Source organism: Drosophila bipectinata, chromosome XL (genome assembly GCF_030179905.1).
Source record: "Drosophila bipectinata strain 14024-0381.07 chromosome XL, DbipHiC1v2, whole genome shotgun sequence".
NCBI classification, from domain to species: domain Eukaryota; kingdom Metazoa; phylum Arthropoda; class Insecta; order Diptera; family Drosophilidae; genus Drosophila; species Drosophila bipectinata.
The window spans coordinates 14487282-14505584 of record NC_091734.1 but is presented as its reverse complement, the minus strand read 5'-3'; the positions used below and the strand labels follow the sequence as shown (position 1 = coordinate 14505584).

Below are 18303 nucleotides of genomic sequence, written 5' to 3'. Positions count from 1 at the left end.
CAAGACAATATTGATATGTGTCGAAAATGATACCATTTCTTGGAAGTTGTACCGAAAAAATGGCGTCAAAGTCCGAAAAACACGACAAAAATTCAAAAATGTCAGTTTCCTGCGTAAAAATTGGATCTTTTTTGTTGAAATAAATTAAAGATCTATTTTTCCAAAGCTCCATCATTTAACTATTGAAAAACGAAAAAAATTTTAAAATCGGTTTAAAATTACGCGTTCAGGAATTTTTAAGAGCAAAAAAGTCCCGAAAAAACGTTTTTTCCAAATAAATCAAGATTTTGAGGGTGTTTGAAAAATTTTAAACATGGTTTTATACTATACTCGACCTAATGAACAATTCCTACTAGGTCTCTTCAAAAGTTCCAAATCACTGTCGCACTGTGTTATTATTGGAACGGGACTTATGCTTCTGTCTTTTTATAAAGGTTAGTATTTTTATTCATATCCTTATAAGGGACTTTAATATTCCAGTAAAGGCCATACATCAGTTCCTGATCAAAATAGTCTTAGAAACCCCATGCCCGCTTGTCCGTAAGACCCTCTCCTTGTCTTTGGATTATTTTTCCTTATATCTCTCATAAGATAATAAATTAAATGAACTTACTTTATAAAGAATGTATCTAAATCTATAAAAGAATCGAATTTCTTTAGCTTTCGTACCCACAACCCTGTATTCTATTGTACTTCTATTCAAAGCTCTTAAAAAAAACCCTCAAAACAAAGTCCAAGATTCCTGTAAAGTCCCCAAATTTAGTTAAAGTGCTTAGGGAGACTAAACGGGAGACAGCTCCGAGAACGTCATTTGGCACATAATTTAATTACAACAATACTTTCGGGTGTCTCACCAGGACACCAGGACACCCGCACACCCAAATGGGTGGTGGCTTTGAAGTTAACCACCCATTGGACCCATCCACCCTCTCCATCGTTTCGAGTGTTGAATGAGCAACAACTTTCGAGTGCAACGCGTCCTGAATTGTAATTAGTGCTGCCCAGGAGCTGGCAGCAGGAGCAGGAGCAGGATCTGCCAGGAGTCTGCCTGAAGGCGGCCGTATCCTCTGGACAGTTTATTTTCAAGGGGGAGAGGGCCAGGCTCCCAAGCTGATGAAGGAATGGGTGCTAGTGATGGCTTCCCTTGATTTATGGACCCCGCGCATTGGTAATTGTTATTACGTGTAAGTGCTTCGCACTCGAAAACAATCCCTTGCCTACTCCCTCCCTAACAACTTGGCCCCAAAAATAAAGAGAACTTGGCCAGTAGCAGCGTAAAAAGCCATAAATTAGTTATCGGTGCTAATTGTTAAACGGGTGAAGCGTGATTTGATTAAGTGCTTAGATAGTGCTTAGACCTTGACTTTCAGAGAATTTTTTTCTCCAAAAAAAAATAGTAGGCCTTGATTTGAAATTCGTTGACTGGAAAAGTTTATCCCCTAGGGCTAGCCCCATACTCGGTCATTGCTTAACAAATACTGGTCGAAAACACATCCACAAACACACACAAAATAAAATCAAAATTTCCAGAATATTTTTATTTCTCAGAATTATACAAACAATTCTTTCGCATTTTTCTACCCACGATTGAATCTGTTTGGCACAATGAAAACTCGTCGGCCCAAGACAGTGGTCTTCCCCAAGCGCCTCCTCGTTTACTTTCCGATGAGGACCATCTTTCGGCTGGAAACCTACCTCGTCGCCTTTAGGAGATGGTTCCAACAGAGGTACTACATCGAGTATAGTTTGCTCACCAATCCAAAATTTCCCATCCCGGGAAGTGATGACAACGAGGAGGAGGAGGAGGAGCTGTATCAAATGACCAAGTATCAAATGGTGGGAGATCGAGGACCGTGGCATCCGCCAACTTCCCCACCACCACCACCACCACCGAGCTCCTCGACGTCCATTACCATTCCATTGAGGACCTAAGTTGATGCCACCAACTAGGCCTCACTCTCGCAGCCACTTCGACCCAGCCAGGACACCCAACCAGACGACCCAGATTATACGATGAACCATAAGAATTTCGGACCACTTCATCCGATGACTGTGCACGGGAAGATATTAATGACCCACCGATCTCTGTAAATCCGCGCCAGCCCATCATCGGGATTAACAAAATAAATAAAAAATCCAAAAAAAAAATAATAGTATTTTTAAGGAAAATGTTTTTGGTTCTTAAGATAAGAAGTCTACATAGTGGGGTTTGTTAGTTTAATTTTTTTTAAGAGTTTGAAGTTTAAATCGTAGGTTTCTTCCTTAAAGAGGCTTTTATTTAAGAGGCTATCTAGTATTGTGATTCTACAGAATCTCTGGAGAATAATATTTCAAGGCTTGCTTGGAAAACTAAACTTAAATCCCAATAAACAAAACAAAACAACTATTAACCAATTAAAACCATAAATAAACAAATAAACAACTACTAAAAATAAAAAAAACAAAAACAAACAGAAATAGAAGCAGAAATAGAACTGGAACCCACATAGGAGGGGTTTGCTTTGGCAGAAACACCCATAATCCTGTCGTTTTATAACTTTTAATGCCACCTAATCCTGTTGCTGCTCCTTATGCTCCTGTTAAGCCGAATAAGCTCTCTCCCAGGACATGGCTCCTTATTTTGTTATCCTTAAAGTACTGCATAAATGTGTGTATTTGTGTGTGTGTGTGTGTGTGGGTGGCATTCAACTTGTTGTTGGTTTCCACTCCACACAGAATCGACCGAAAAACAATTGAATGGCAAATAAATTGGGCTTGTTGGAAGGCGCGAATACTGGATATTAATTTCCAATTAGAGCCCTTCATTTAAGGTGGCTTAGTTCATTGTTGTCCGGTTCTATTGTTTTTTGGCCAATTAACTGACTAAGTCATTTGGTCATAATTTATAGTTTCATGATATCTGCTGGGTGAAAATTATACTGCATTTTCAAGTATCTTGTGCCTGTTAGTCCTATTGTCTGTTGGTCTTTAAGTATTTTTGTACTTTTTATACCCTTGCAGAGGGTATTATAATTTTGTCCAAAAGTGTGCAACGCAGTGAAGGAGACATCTCCGACCCTATAAAGTATATATATTCTTGATCAGGATCACCTCCTGAGTTGATATGAGCATGTCCGTCTGTCCGTCTGTCCGTCTGTCCGTCTGTCCGTCTGTCTGTCCGTCTGTCTGTCCGTCTGTCTGTCCGTCTGTCTGTTTCTACGCGAACTAGTCTCTCAGTTTTAAAGCTATCGTCTTGAAACTTTGCACACACCCTTCTTTCCTTTGCACGCAGTATATAAGTCGGAACGGCCCGGATCGGCCGACTATATCCTATAGCTGCCATATAACTGATTGATCGGAAATGGTATAACTTTGACGTTTTTAAAGTTACAGAGTTCAAATTTGACATGAGAGCATTTTTTGGCAAAACATTATGACATGCCAAATTTCATAAGGATCGGCCGACTATATCCTATAGCTGCTATATAACTGAACGATCGGAAATGACCCAACTTTCGTGTTTTTGAAGATAGAAAGGTGGAATTTAGTACAGATTCTATTTTTGGTCAGTTGATCCAACCTACCAAATTTCATTAGGATCGGCCGACTATATCCTATAGCTGCCATATAACTGAACGATCGGAAATGACCCAACTTTTGTGTTTTTGATGATAGAAGTTTGGGACATTTTTAGGTTTGGTTTTTGTATTATAATAAATTGGGTTATATAATCATATTCTCATAAGGATCGGCCAACTATATCCGATGTTTGCGATATATATCCGGTTTTAACTGCAAGGGTATATAAACTTCGGCTCCGCCCGAAGTTAGCTTTCATTTCTTGTTTTTAGTAAGTTATTAAGAGAGAATAGTATTGAAAATCCTTCTCATTATCCTTATCACTTTTAAAAAATTATTAAAAAAATAGAACACCATTATTTTCAATATGCACAAAGACGCTTTTTTTTATTCAACACATTTTTTCCGAGTTTCAGAAGCAAGAGCTGCGACATCTGGATCTTGAGAGGATCGAGACAACTAAGCACCAGACTCTGTGGAGCTGGAAGTGGAGGCTTCGGTTGTAGTTGTGGAAGTGGAGCTTGAGCTGGAGCTGGAGCTGGAGCTGGATGAGGAGGAAGTGGATGCCTCGGTGGTGGTGCTGGTAGTGCTGTTGCCTGGTGGTCCCCATGGTCCTGGGCCACCTGGACCGCCTGGACCTCCTGGACCGCCCGGACCTCCTGGACCGCCTGGACCCCCAGGGCCTCCTGGACCTCCTGGACCACCGCCTGGTCCGCCAAAGCCTCCAGGACCACCAGGACCACGAGGAGGACCGCCTGGACCACCGAAACCGCCTGGACCACCGAAACCGCCGGGGCCACCGAAACCGCCAGGGCCACCTTGACCCGGACCACCGAAACCGCCGGGGCCACCTTGTCCAGGACCACCGAAACCGCCGCGGCCACCGCGACCGCCACGGGGACCACCCCAGCCGCCGCCCCAACCGCCAGGACCTCCCGGTCCCTGGGCAGAGGCCACAGCAACGATGGCAACAAGAGCAACTAGGATAAGGGTGCGCATATCGGATAGTGAATGAACTCGATCTCCAACTGATCTCTGAACTCCGCGCCTACCATATTTATAGATCGGATTCTGGAGAAAGTTGACTTCGCCGGCACAAGTGTTCCAAATCCATGACGTATCCGGCGGCTGTTGGGTAAACTAACGTCAGTTAGTCAGGGGATCCGGTATTTTCCGTTGGCATTGGCCTTGGATTAGGTTTTTGCATGTCTGCTAAGATAATTCCACTTATATATAATTTTTTACATAAGCTAGAGCGACAAGCTTTCAAAATATTTAAACGCCAAAGTAAACAGATGCCCAGAAAAAAATAGAGACTGAAGAGGTATTTGATGACGAGAGGGTTTGAACAAGTGGATATGGGGGTTATTAAAGGGGGCTTGGAATTGAAGCTTTATATAGAGGTTTATAAGGTTTTCGAAGAGCAGAAACCTATGTGGATTATACCAGAAACCTATGTGGATTATAGCCCTAGCCCCTCAGGCCTCTACAAAAAATCTTGAATCTTGAAAATAAATACTGGTATTCATACTTATTAAAATATAATATTAAAATATATATTTTTAGAAACTTACCAAGCCCAGTTTTCCTAGAATTTCATATATTATATAAAGACAATTTAGGCATTAGTAGTATGTATAAATATAAACAATCATACCTTAAAAATATTTACCTTAAACCTTAATTGGCCCAGCTGTCTCAAAATCTTGGTTATGGTAAACAAAGTAAAAGAATGGTATATTTTATGCAATAAAATCTTATAATAAATACAGACTTTTAAATACACTGATAAAGCTTTTAATCATACTAAAATCATTTTCAAAAAAGCTTAAAATATAAACATAAAAGGTCTTTCAAACCTTAAACTTTAACTCAACAAAGAAACTCTCAAGATATAAAGCCCCCATTTTCATTAGATTTTATTTTATATTTATATTCATTAAGAAAAATACCTATAACTATTAAAATATTTAACTAAAAACCCCCTGAAACCACTGTCTAAAATTAGAAACTAATCATTTAATTTAAACTAAAAATTTAAGTAAAAAGTCAATACCTTTAGTAAACGCCTGTCATTGCCAGAACTTTGGTAAATGTTGATTTTGTTCAATTATTTCCATCCATGTGTTTGTCTTAAAGTTATGCTATCTCTTTCACCAATATCCAGTCAAAGCAATGCTTTCTCTTTCACCTGGATCTATAGCTATCTCATACGCACATTTGGGCTTAAATATTCAATGATGTTGTTGTTGCTAATTGGAATAAATTGCGTTGGTGCTTTATTTAAAGAGGAATGTGTTTTGTTGCAACATCGTGTTGCAACAAAATGCTTAATTAAGTTTTTCTTCATGTTGTTTCTATTATTGTTTGTCTACACTTTTTCGCAAGGTGTAGATGTGTGTGTGTGGGTGGGTGTGGAAGGGCAAAAGTTCAAAGTTGATAATGAAAAGTTTGAAAAGATAGTTTTACAGAAAGAAAAAATGGTTCGAATTTAATATTTTATTAATTAAATATTTCAATGAAAATAAATAATCAAATAAATTCAATTAAATTATAATATTTTAAGTAGTTTATTAGAAAATCTTATCAATTATTTAAAAGGACTCTATTTTTAAAGGACCACCTTTGTTCATGTATTTATTTGTTTTCTTGTGTTGTTTGTCTTTCCTTCATGTTTTTGTTGCTGCTGTTGTTGTTTTTGTTGTTTTTGTTGTTGTTGTGTTTACGTCTAGGCACCCATATAAGGGTTAAAGCCACAACGTCAAGCCAAAAGCCAAAAGCAAAACAAAAAGACCAACAATGAAAAGTTTTATTTGCATTTCTTTGGCATTTCGCTGCCGAAAAGAAAGTGAAGTCTGCAGGTATGCGATGCGGCATGTCCTGCCCCAGAATCCTTTACAAGGACTCGGCAGGATTCCCTTTAACCCATGGGAGTTGGGAAAGGGAAAAAAACTTGTTTCATCTTCAAAAGTACATACAACGGCGTAAAAAAAAAAAATTAAACAAAAAACCAAACTCATTTTACACAGATTCTTCCGAGTTGCCACACAATTGAAATGAATTTGTATCCTGCAGACACACCAACACATCGGCATAGATACACCAATACATATACATACATATATAGGCAGTTACACCCAACACTACAACAACAACCATACCAGAGGAGCTACGAAAAAGGCTAAAACTTTGCCGACAAACTTTGACTTTGGTTATTGTTACAGTTTAACTTTGTTGCCTTTGCCACTGCTCTCCTTTCTACTTTTTTTCTTCTTATTTTATTTTATTTATATTTATTTTGGTTTTTTTTTGTTTTTTGTTCTTTGGAATACCTTTTCCTAACAGGATATGGCACTTGATGTTGCCCTATTTGAAGTTAAAGGATCCTAAATGGCATACGAATTATGGGGCAGCTTCAAAATAAAGGTTTTTAAATAGATATTTTCCAGATGGTGGAAAACTATTCATGTTAGAACTTTTCTTAAATGTTTTTAGTATTTTCTAGTATTTTTTCTTTAAAACCCTTTAAAATAAATAACAATTAAAACTGCAATGAACGGTTTTTTATTTTTTAAACAGCTTTACACAAAAATATACATTTCTGTTTGTCTAATTGACTTTAGTTAAGGATCAGTTATCCTTTTGGAAATTAGGCAGAGGCCGAGCTGGAATCCTCCTCGGAGCTGGAGCTAGAGTCGGAGCTGTTGCCGCCTTGTGGAGGTCCTCCCTGACCGCCCTGCTGGCCTCCTTGCTGTCCTCCCTGCTGTCCTCCCTGCTGGCCACCCTGCTGACCTCCTTGCTGTCCACCCTGCTGGCCACCCTGGGGTCCTCCTTGCTGGGAGCCACCCTGAGGTCCTCCTTGCTGGGAGCCACCTTGCTGGCCGCCCTGTCCTCCTTGTCCGCCTCTATGGGCAGAAGCCACGGCCACCACGGCGATAAGAGCAACGAGGAATAGAACGCGCATTTTTATGATTTCTTTCAAGAAGTTTGCTGGAACAAATTGAACTGACTTTACCTGGAAATGGGACCGCCTTATATATCCCCCCAGAAGATCTCTATCGATACGTCAAATGCAGGTGTTTTGGAATCGCATATTGTGCTGTTGCACAAATAACTTAAAATCAACAAAGCCCAACACAATCCACGGAAAGTTGTGTAAACCGGAAATACCTTGCAGTTATACTAGAACTGGCATTCCACATGAATATAAATATATATATTATAAAGTATAGCTATTAAATGGGTATAAACACTTTAAGGTTTCTAAGTCTAGAAACTTTTTGGCAATAAAATAAAGTCGGACAAAAACAATTGAGCTAAAACCTTAAGCTCTTGGCTGGGATTTGGCCAAAAACCAAAATGAAAAGTCCCTCCACTACCAAGTGGATCCTTGAGGAGCAGCCGAGAGAAACTTATAAAAATTTCTACACATGATTTCGCTTTATTGCTTTATGACGGTGTGTGTGTGTGGGTGTGCCTTGAAAAGAAATCCTGGCTGCATTTTTATGCACTTAAAAAAATTAAAAAGAGACTTTATAGATACAGAATATTATTCAAAAACTCTTTTTAAACTTGTAGTATTTTTTCTCAAACATTTCTCTTAAAACTTTCTTTGTTTTAAATATTAATTTTGTAATAGAATCTCTTATAAATCCTTTCAGTGTATTATCTTATGAATATTTTAAAGTGTTGTCAGTTTGAAACTTTGACATTCAGAACTGCAAGTTGTCTTTATCCTGCGGAGATGTATGCATATATCCAGTGCTCGTATCCTGTATCCTGCTGACTTTTTACACTGCCTTGCTTGTTTTTTTTTTCTGGGTAACACTTTCACTTTTTAAATTTCTTTTTACACTTTTTCTTTTCTGCTTGTGTGAGCGACTGTAGTTTTATTTATGAATCCACTTCCAAGGAAGCTCACAGGAGCAAGCCCGGACCGAAAAAAAGGACCTTTCTTATAGTCGTAATAACCTTTGATGATCTGTTTGCATGGCGCGTGCTGTGAATTGTCAATAAATAGACAATTCCGGGACTTCCCGAAAGAAAACCCCCCGATTCTTTCCATTCTGGGGGACCTCATGCTGCGTGTTTTGTGGCTGTTTTTTATTTCGATTCCGCGAAGACACTTTCCGTTGCTTCTCCGTAATGTCTAGTCGTGATGAGAAACTTTTTAAATTCAATTTTTTATTTAAAGTATAGCACTTATATAGCAATGTTTCAGTTAACTGGTAACTGGGTAAATGGCCGTACCTATTTGTTAGTTTTGTCGGGAATTATCCTCGAAATGAAGTTTGTTTATTTCGTTAATGGGCCCATCCGGGAGGCTGCGGTGATTTGCGGTTTAGCTGTCGCTGCCATCGGTCACATTTTGATTAACCCAAAATCCAGAAAAGCCCACATAACCCCCGCAATACCCCGCATAACCCCAAAAACCAAAACGCAAATCCACTCACACACTCAGATAAACACGCCACCGACCGCCCCCACACATCGGAATGCTGATGAGGCATTTAGTGTCTGGTGTCGGTGCTCCGCTCTGGTCCTGGTTCTAGTCCGGATCCAGTTCCGTACTGTTCTACTGCCCCCAGTCCATCCGGTACATCCTGTCCCGGCAGTCCGTACTGCTAATGCGCCGAACGGAGTCTAATAGGCCTGATTCGATTGCACAATCGCTCAGTCCTCCAATCCTCCGGTCCGCAGGTCGAGCTCAAATTTTGAATTTCCCCAGCGATGGCTACCCAAAAATGTTACACTTAAAAAAAAATAATGTTAGGGTATTGTACAAGAAAGAAGAATATTCAAAATAGCTTTTGAGTTAATTTTTTTACCATTTTATAGAGAATATTTTAGTCTGTTAGTCTATATCTTGTAAAGGCCATAAGCTCCATGTTTTAGCTTTTCCACTAATCTTTTCGGTAATTTTCTCAGACATTATAATAATAATATGCTTTTCAAAAAATATAAAGCTATAGAACCCTGACCTTTTGTCCGTTTAGTATCTTTAAAAGGCTATAAGTTCCAAGTTTTAGACTTCCTGCTATATCCTAAGACCGTTTTAGACTTTAACACCTGTTCTTTAGCATTTTCATAAAAGTTAAACCCATGTTTCCACTTCATATTCCACTTCAAAAATAATATTAAATTCTCAGTGCACTCTCATGACCCGAAAAACGGAAATGGGGGTCAAAGGGGGCCCCCATGAGCTCGACCATGAGCTGGTTGAGTGAGCGGAACTGAGGCCAGAAATGTTATTATGCAAAATAATAACAACGCATCGCACTATGAAATTAAATTTTGAATCCCCAGCAGTGAGTGAACTTAAAATACAAGTTATTGCAGCCACCAGACATCATGCCACATGAGTAGCATACATGTGTGCTGTATGTAACTTGCCACATGACTGCCTTTTTGGTCTTTGAATGAAACTCGAAACTTGCGGATAAGGATAAGGATAAAGATGAGGTCGAGGATGAGGATGAGGATGAGGACGAGGTCCGCCCTGGTCCTGGCTGCCTTATTTGATGCTCTATGAATGGGATTTGGATATCCCTAACTGGGGGTCTGACCTCCTAATTGGTAAAGTGCTTCAGGTAGTTTTCCGAAACCGAAGCCGGCTATTGTGCAAAATGGCATAATGGCGCTCTCAGTAACTCCCCAGACTTGTAAATTATTTAATTAATTTAATTATTTATTTAAAGTTGCTGCCATAGAGTATTGAAGAAAGCTTATTCCCATTGCCATTGGTTTGGACTCGTTTTCGTGGAAGTTTTTTTTTGGAAGACAAATTGATTTCATGTCTGAAACTTCTTAAGCGAGCCGGTGGGAGTGAAGCCTTCGACTCTACCTTCCTCCATTTTTACCCAAAATTTGATATTGCACACATGAAGCGCAGCCAGGACCTTGTTTTTCTTCCTTTTATTCTCTTTTTTCGTAGTCCTTTGGAGGCGGGTTCTTGGTTTTTTCTTGTTTTGTGTTGCCTCCTTTGAAATTTGTCTAGAAATTGATGCGCTCGCCGTCGAAACAATATAGCCGAGGCAACATGTTGCAACGGCCAGCCGGCATTCTCTATCCGGTTACGCCTTCGTCCCGTGCCACTACGACTGCCGCAAGTTCCAGGTTGCAGGTTGCAGGTTGCATGCTTTTGGCGCATATTTTGCGGCACGTCATAGACGTAGAGAAGCGAACATTCCAGCCAAATGTATGCAACACCAAATAATTGTTCATTTTCGGCAAGTTTAAGGAGTCCTAGTCTAAAGGTATCGAGAACATAAAAGTGTTCCATATATTTCCATAAAAGGTATTTGCTTGTTTGGCTGAATTTTCTAGAATCTTCTACTATATTCGCTTATTTTTTTAATTTAATAAAAGTTTAAAAGTATAAGTTTAATTTTTGAAAGAAAAAAAGAAAAAGAAAATATAGGAATTTAAAGTATACTACCAAGCTAGAGCACCTAGACTTTTATTCCTTTTCCCTCCCACTTAGATTTATAAACCCTTTTGCTACCAATATTTTTGGCAATATTTTTCCAATACTTTCCATATTAATTTCAAATCATTCAACTGCAAATAATAGCTTATAAACTACTCCACTGACCAGGCAAAAAATCAAGTCAATTCCAAAGGAAAAGAAAAACAAATTCCTCACAATATTTGCAGTATCAATAACTTGAACGTTTTTAGTTATCAAAACAGTTTATCCATACTAAGTAGAATGCTCTACAGGCTTCTTAGTCTGCCCCCATACACAGTCTACATAGATGCATCCTCCGCCATATATCCCTTTTATATCCTGCTGTGCTCGATTTCCTCATAAGTTTCGTTCTTCTCCATCGACTGCAAAACTATAAAATGCCACTCAAAAGGCAAAGGAAAAAGGACATGGAATGGAATGGAAACTGCGGCCAAACTAGATGGAGAGAAAGTGGAAAGAGTGGCAAAGTTTGCACTATTTCTTTTGTTTTGGGGATTCACACTCACACCCCAACACTAACACTATCATACTGCCTCGTCCTGCCTTAGTGCAACGTAGTATGCGTGAAAATCCTGGCAACTTGTTAGCTTATCCGGTGATTACATCGATAATGCTACGTGGTGTTTTAGCTTCCCGGCTACGTGCTGTTTATACCCCGAAGGAGTTCGGGGGGAATGGGGCGTGTAGACGGGTTGGGAGAGGTCCTGCTGCAAGGATCCTGCTGGAATGATACTGTTGCCATATCTGTTCCACTGTCTGAATGTTTGTGCTTCTGGCTTGCTCGGTGTGTTACTTTTTCGGCAAGGACTAAGAACTCTAGAATACTGCCACTCAACAATTTCGCTTTGTTATACCCTGCCCTTGGAGTTGGTTTGTTTTTTAAAAGAGTTTTCTATAAGAAAATATAAAAAAAGGTAAACAAAAAGGTAATTTTTTACTTTCAAGGCCTTTTTTTGCTTGAGAACCTTGAGTATTGAGTATTTATAGCTTATGTCTTGCTTTACAAAAATTATCGTTAAAAATAAAAATATTAAAGCCAAAAATAAATGCTCTAAATAGTCACAAACAAAAATATAAATCCTTTAAAAAAAATTATAAAAATAACACCCAAAATATTACTCATACGCACTGTTGTTCTTTTCATATTTTCTTCTCTATAATAAAAAGAGTATCATTTTTTTCAGCCACTGACTTTGAAAATGTTGCAATTCTTGTAGTTTTGTGGCATACAAATGCGCAAACTGCAATTTCGGGTTGTGGCATAATCGTGCCACCTCCTCCTACCCCTCCTCCACCGTGGAAAACGTTGCACGTTGTACATTTTATTGCCTTTCGACGAACAAAAAACGAAACGATTCGCGAGCAGAGACATTTGTAAGGGCAAACATGTATCCTGCCAGCCCGGCAGCCCGGCAGCCCACCCAGCCTGTTATCCTGCCATCCTGTAACGGCTCCTTGAAGCCATTTCACTTGGCTGTTATTCACGCGCTCAATCAATTTTTCAAGTTCTTACACACTCAGCCAGGAAACACGAGTTTCTTGTTCTTGTTGCACTTACGGTTGGTGCACGTTTCGTCCTGGTAGTCCTGCGTATCCTTCAGCTGCTTCAACTGGCTTCGCCTAATGCAGTTTCCCTTTTTTTTCGGCCAGCTACGAGTCCTGGCACTAATAATATTTCATTGGTTTTGATTTATGGTCAGATGTTTGCCCTTTTGGCTTTTGTGGTTTTTGTGCATTGATTGAGGAGGAAACTGAGAAGTTTTTGCCGACTAATAAGGACGAAAAGGAGAGCAACAGGTGGAGCCACTAGATACTAGGTGGAAGGCGATTAAGACCAATCTCTTGGGCATCTTAATTTAGTGGCCCGCAAAGATCGGCAATAAAACGAAAAGGTTATGGCACTTTGGAAATTAAATTTCAAAACTTTTTTATTATGCCGCCTTATTATGCGAAATAAATTTAAGAAAATATATAATTGGTTGTATTAAAGGACCCCCGCGCATATAGCGTGCTTGTTGGCTCTTAATGTGGCCAAGGGAGAAGTTATTTTTTTTTCCGTCCACCATCCTTTGGAGAGCCCTGCTACTGCGGCTGCTGCTGATGTTGTTTTCCCATCTAGAGGACCTTTATGTTAACGCAATTATTACGCATTTCTTATGATGTAATCAGACGCAGCTTGGTTTTCAAATGAAAATATGCCATCCTTATACACCCATTCCTCGCTCGATCCTGCGGCAAAAACTTTCACCAGGTGAATCATATTCCCATCCTCGCTTCTCCGCAGAAAATGAAGCAAAATAAAACTAAATTATGGCAATTGAAAATGAAAAGCGAAAATTAAGCGCATAATGAGTCGCAGCCGAAGAGGCAGGCAGGATGCCTTTCCAGGGGCGCTGGCAGCTAACTTTTCCAAGGGGGGCGCCCCAGCTTATGATGAGATTCGCACAAAAAAAAAGGTAAAAAAAAAGCTACGCCCCTGCAATTAGACGGGTAGATGGGGTGGTAGGCCGAAGATTAAAGCAACAAGCGAGGAGGAAGGAGGCCTGGGACTGGGACTGGGACCAGGATAACGACAATACAGGATAATACAATAAAGGCCGACAAACAACGGTTACACCACCAACAACCAAAAAACTTCCAAATTATGGAGCAAAAGTTGGCGTGAAGCAGGACGAGCCGGGACGAACTAAGGGGGCGATCCGGGACAAAAGGGATCCGGAAACAAGGAAGTAACAAGGACGAAGAATGGGGGAAGGAAAGCGCATTATCCAACGCCCTAATGCACTCGCTCCCAATGAACCTGGCCCTGGGAGTCGTCCAACCACTGCGCGAACTGAAAGCCACTTGAGCGGTGGATAGGTGGGTGGCTCGATGGCTTCGGGTGGGGCTTGTGGAGCATTGGGGCTGGCAGATTGACAGTGTGTGTGTGCCAGTGAAGAGGAAGCCAGTTTATTGGCAACCGATAAAGGTAGCAATAGTCATATGCTTTAGGTTTGATATTTGATTGGATTAGGTATTTGAAGGTTACTATATGATACTAGGTACTTTTTTAAATGAATATTTTATGAAATATTACTATATGATATCGGGTACTGATAGAGACCAGAGATCTGCTTATTTTTCTTGTCTTAATTTTGTAGCCTAGTACATCTAGGTTCATAAAGGATAGTGATAGATGAAGGTTCTCCTTAAGACTCTTTAGAGTGAGTACCGGGTATTCTTCTATAATTCTTAATTCTTATAATTCTTATAATTCTTAATTCCAATATAATCAATAAGTATTGGGTATAATTACCAAAGAGCTATCTATATACGTTTAAAATGCCCCATTTTTATAGCTCATCTTGTCCTACAGTCTATCCCTAAACTCTATAAGTACCTGGTATGGTTACTACCTAATCAGACCACACTTGATCATTGAAACCTGTGTCGCCTGTGAAAGGACTAATGCATATTCTGCATATAGGCAACCATTGAATATCTGTGAGTGTCGCAGACGGTTTTCTTTGCTTTTGAATTTGGTGTTGGTGTTGTTTTTTGGGGCTTGTGTTGCTTTTGCTTCAGCTTTCACCCACATGCAGCAACAGCAACAGCAGCAGCAGCAACATCAGCAGTAGCGAAAGGCAAACAAACGGCTCTGTCACTCAAATCTGACACAAGACAAATCGCATTGAGGGGACTCCCGAATTGATCGCATGACTTTTCCCGCCCGCCTCTGACTCTGCCTCTGTCTCTGACTCTGTCGCTGTCTCTGTCTCTGTTGCTGTCCCTGTGTCCTGTGCGTCCTTTTGGAAAATTCGCTACACTCAAGCAATCAATTCACAATTACGGAACTGCCGCTCCAATCCCGATACCCTTACCCCCAACCCACCGCTCTTTAGACCCGTTTTATTCAATACACTTGACGAAAATGCAGAGAAATGTTGTCCTTCAGGGATTACCTATACGCTTCCCATAGCCCTAAATTTCAAAGTTGGTTGCGTTTCTTTCAGGGTTGGGCGTTCAAATGCAAAGTTCAATTCAATCTTTCAGTTGTCACTGGCAAAAACAATATGCCAAAATGGGAGTGAGTTTATAAGGTGTACATACATATGTGTGGATGGGTGTTGTGGTGGTTGGACAAAGTGGTTTGGGTGGTGCATCAGTTGCTACGACTGTTGTCTGCATCTTGGTCCGGATTCTGGCTCAGAATTCAAATGGGTTTGTAGGATGTGGGATGCGTGTGTCGGTAATGGTCTTTGCAATTCGAAATCTAATGAAACGTGTTTTAAACAATTTGTTCCCAATATTGAATTATCCACATGAGTGCCTTTCGACTTGTTCTTTTCAATTCAATTCCCTGTTTCTGTCTCTCTGCCTTCTGCCTTCTGCCTCTGTCAGTTTCAGTTTCAACGATAAACGAAAAGGTGTCCTTGTATATCCCTGTATAGTAACGTGGTGCCGGCGAGGTCTGAGGTTCTCCAACGCCAAGTTCACACGTGCATGCGTGCATATCCTGTGTATCCTGCACGTATAAATTAAGATCAATGCTTATTTGGCTGGCAATCAAGTTGGATTTGGAAAATTGGCAAATCCTGTGGCCCAGTGCTCACTCAGTTGGCCTAAACTCACTTATTTGCTGGCACTTCATTGCACTCCAATTGCATCTTAGTCTTTTTCTCATAGATAACTCTCTTTAAGAATTAGTTTTTCTACCCTAAGATAACTACAGATCTTCATTCTTATTTTGCCCAAAAAAGTAGGCAATAGAAATTATCCATTCCACATTACGTATACGCCACGTTGTCTTGAAACATATTTCTCTCATTGGTTAAGTACACTTTGCAACTGATTTAATCTATTTTTAATATATTCTGAGGTTTTCTTTTGTTGCTTGCCCCTTGAAATGAAAAATGAGTAAAAAAAAAAAATTAAAAGAAAGGAATGGAGGGCCGCATGCACTCATAATAAAATTGAAACAGCAGGCAACGGAAAGGACGCGAAAGCAAAAAAAAAAAAAACGGGAAAAATGGGGTATGGGGTGTGAGGCCCCTGGAGGCAGGACATGGTTTACAGCCAGGCGGCCCAATGACCAAACATGCCCAACAACAATTACAACAATACCAACAACAAAAGTACAACAACATGGTGTAAACACATGTATGACTTGCCTGATTGTTGGTGGGTTTGGTCATATATGTTGTTCATGTTGTTGCTTTATAGTGTTGTTATTGTTCTTTGTAGCTTATTGTTGTTGTTGTTGTTGTTGTTGTTGCTTTTGGTGTTGCTGTTGCTGGCGTTGTCTGTCTGGTAAACCAAAATTGTTGCTCGTTTTCCGCATGAATCACTTGCATCATCATCGTCATCGTTGTTGGCAACGTTGGTATATTCGAACCACAACATTGCAAATATCTCTTGGTGTGTGTGTATGTGTGTGTGCAACACACACCCATGCACTCGTACACCCGCGCAACCATACATACATACATACATATATGCACACACGGGGCCAAAGCGTTTGGCTCTGCACTTTGTAAGTAGCTTTTAATATATTTTGCCACAAGCCAGAGGGGGGAAAAAAATCAGAAAATAAAAAAAATATACTACACACACACACACACACACACATATACAAATGCATACAATAAAAATGAAAATGAAAATAAAAATAAACTCCCTCTGTTGGCCTTTTATATGTGAGCAAAAATTGGATTAAAATTAAAATAAAACGAAAAATGGTAAAGGAGAGCAGGAAGCCAGAGGAGAAACAGCAGCAGCAGAAGTTGGAAAAAAAGGAAATTTATATACAAAATTAAATGAAATAAAATGTGCAATATATATAAAAAAAATATATATATACATATGTGTTTATAGGTATATAGGTATGTACAAAAAAAAACAACCCATAAAGACCAAAGCCAAAAGACGAAAGGCGTTTGATTCAAGGATGTTGTGGCTCTGGGTTAGCAAAAATAATAAAAAACTTGCTTAAGAATGGAACTGTTTAATCTTGATATATTTATTTTATGAGAAATTTAGACTTTAATTTAGTTTTCTATTTAAAAAGGTCACATAAATAAGGAAGGAACAATGAGAGTCTATTAGGAGGTCTATGACTTTGTTAGATACTTTTGTTTTAAAGATTGAAGACCAATTGGTTGGCTTTAAAAAAAATGGTTATATGGTGTATTAAATATCAAGGTATTTTTGGTTTTTTTTGTGCCATTTTTTAACGCTCCTTCTCCTCTTTCAAGAGCTGTCACCTCTTTGACACTTTCAATTGCTTTTCATTTTGCCACTGACACTGACCCTTGCCCTTGCCTTGGCTCTGGCTCTTGTTGTTGGCTTTAACCTCTCTATAGTAGGAGTAGGAGGTGGATATGGCGGATCGACACCCCTCCCCCCCCCACCCGGTCAGAGGTCAAGCTGAATATTTTCCTGCTTAGCTTGGCACTTTCCACATTGCCACATTGAACACATTTTGGAGTGTCCGCCGGTTGAAACTTTCGCTGACGTCGGCACTTGTTGTTGTTGCTGCTGCTTCTGGTGAATGTTACAGGCTACATATGCCACATTAACCCCCGAAAGGCCACGTTAACCCCTCTTCAAACCGACCCACCGAACTCTCAATCATGTCAATTACATGCCAATTGTTGTTATCTCCTCAGCTGAACAGTTGAAAATGTGTTATGCCTGACGTCTGCGAGGTTTCGCCTGATGGGCATAAATTTTGATTTATGAACAACCGCAGCACCCAACTGCATAAATACTCGATCCTTAATACACACATACACACATATCTATAATAATAATATTGTATATACATATACATATTTATATGCACAAGTGTGGATAGGGATATGGGTATGGTAATGTGTGTGTGGGCACGCTTCATTAATTTGTCATATGTAGCGATGCATAAAGTGAGGAGATATCCCTCGCAAAGGAACTCTCATACAATTCTCGCACAGTTTAAGTTTTCAATTAATGCGTAAATAATGAATATACACATATATATATAAATTAATGTATGTACCGACATTGTGTATATATATTTGTGGAATTTTTAAAAAACCCCTCAAATGAGATTTAAATAACAAAAACCACTGATTGGTGTGCTTAATATGGAAAAGTTCTTAAAAACATAAAAGCCTTTAGTTTTTCAAGGGAAATTCTGCAAAATTTTGATAAAAATCGAGAAATATCAATTTCAATATCCTATATTCTTCAATATTCAATATTCTATTCTAAAATCTTTTTATTTTAAATCCATAACATTAAATAGACCTCTCGCC

The 18303-nt window shown here is 39.5% G+C and overlaps 2 protein-coding genes across 2 annotated transcripts; both read right to left on the bottom strand.

The window, feature by feature from the left end:
• Window positions 1-4017: 4017 nt before the first annotated feature.
• Window positions 4018-4557, bottom strand: lcs (la costa). Its single transcript, XM_043210061.1, has one exon. It carries the CDS (start codon window positions 4555-4557, stop codon window positions 4018-4020), a length of 540 nt encoding a protein of 179 aa, XP_043065996.1.
• A 2650-nt stretch (window positions 4558-7207) lies between these two features.
• whe (what else) lies at window positions 7208-7563 on the bottom strand. Its single transcript, XM_017246899.2, has one exon. It carries the CDS (start codon window positions 7520-7522, stop codon window positions 7208-7210), a length of 315 nt encoding a protein of 104 aa, XP_017102388.2. The 5' UTR covers window positions 7523-7563.
• Between the last annotated feature and the right edge of the window lie 10740 nt (window positions 7564-18303).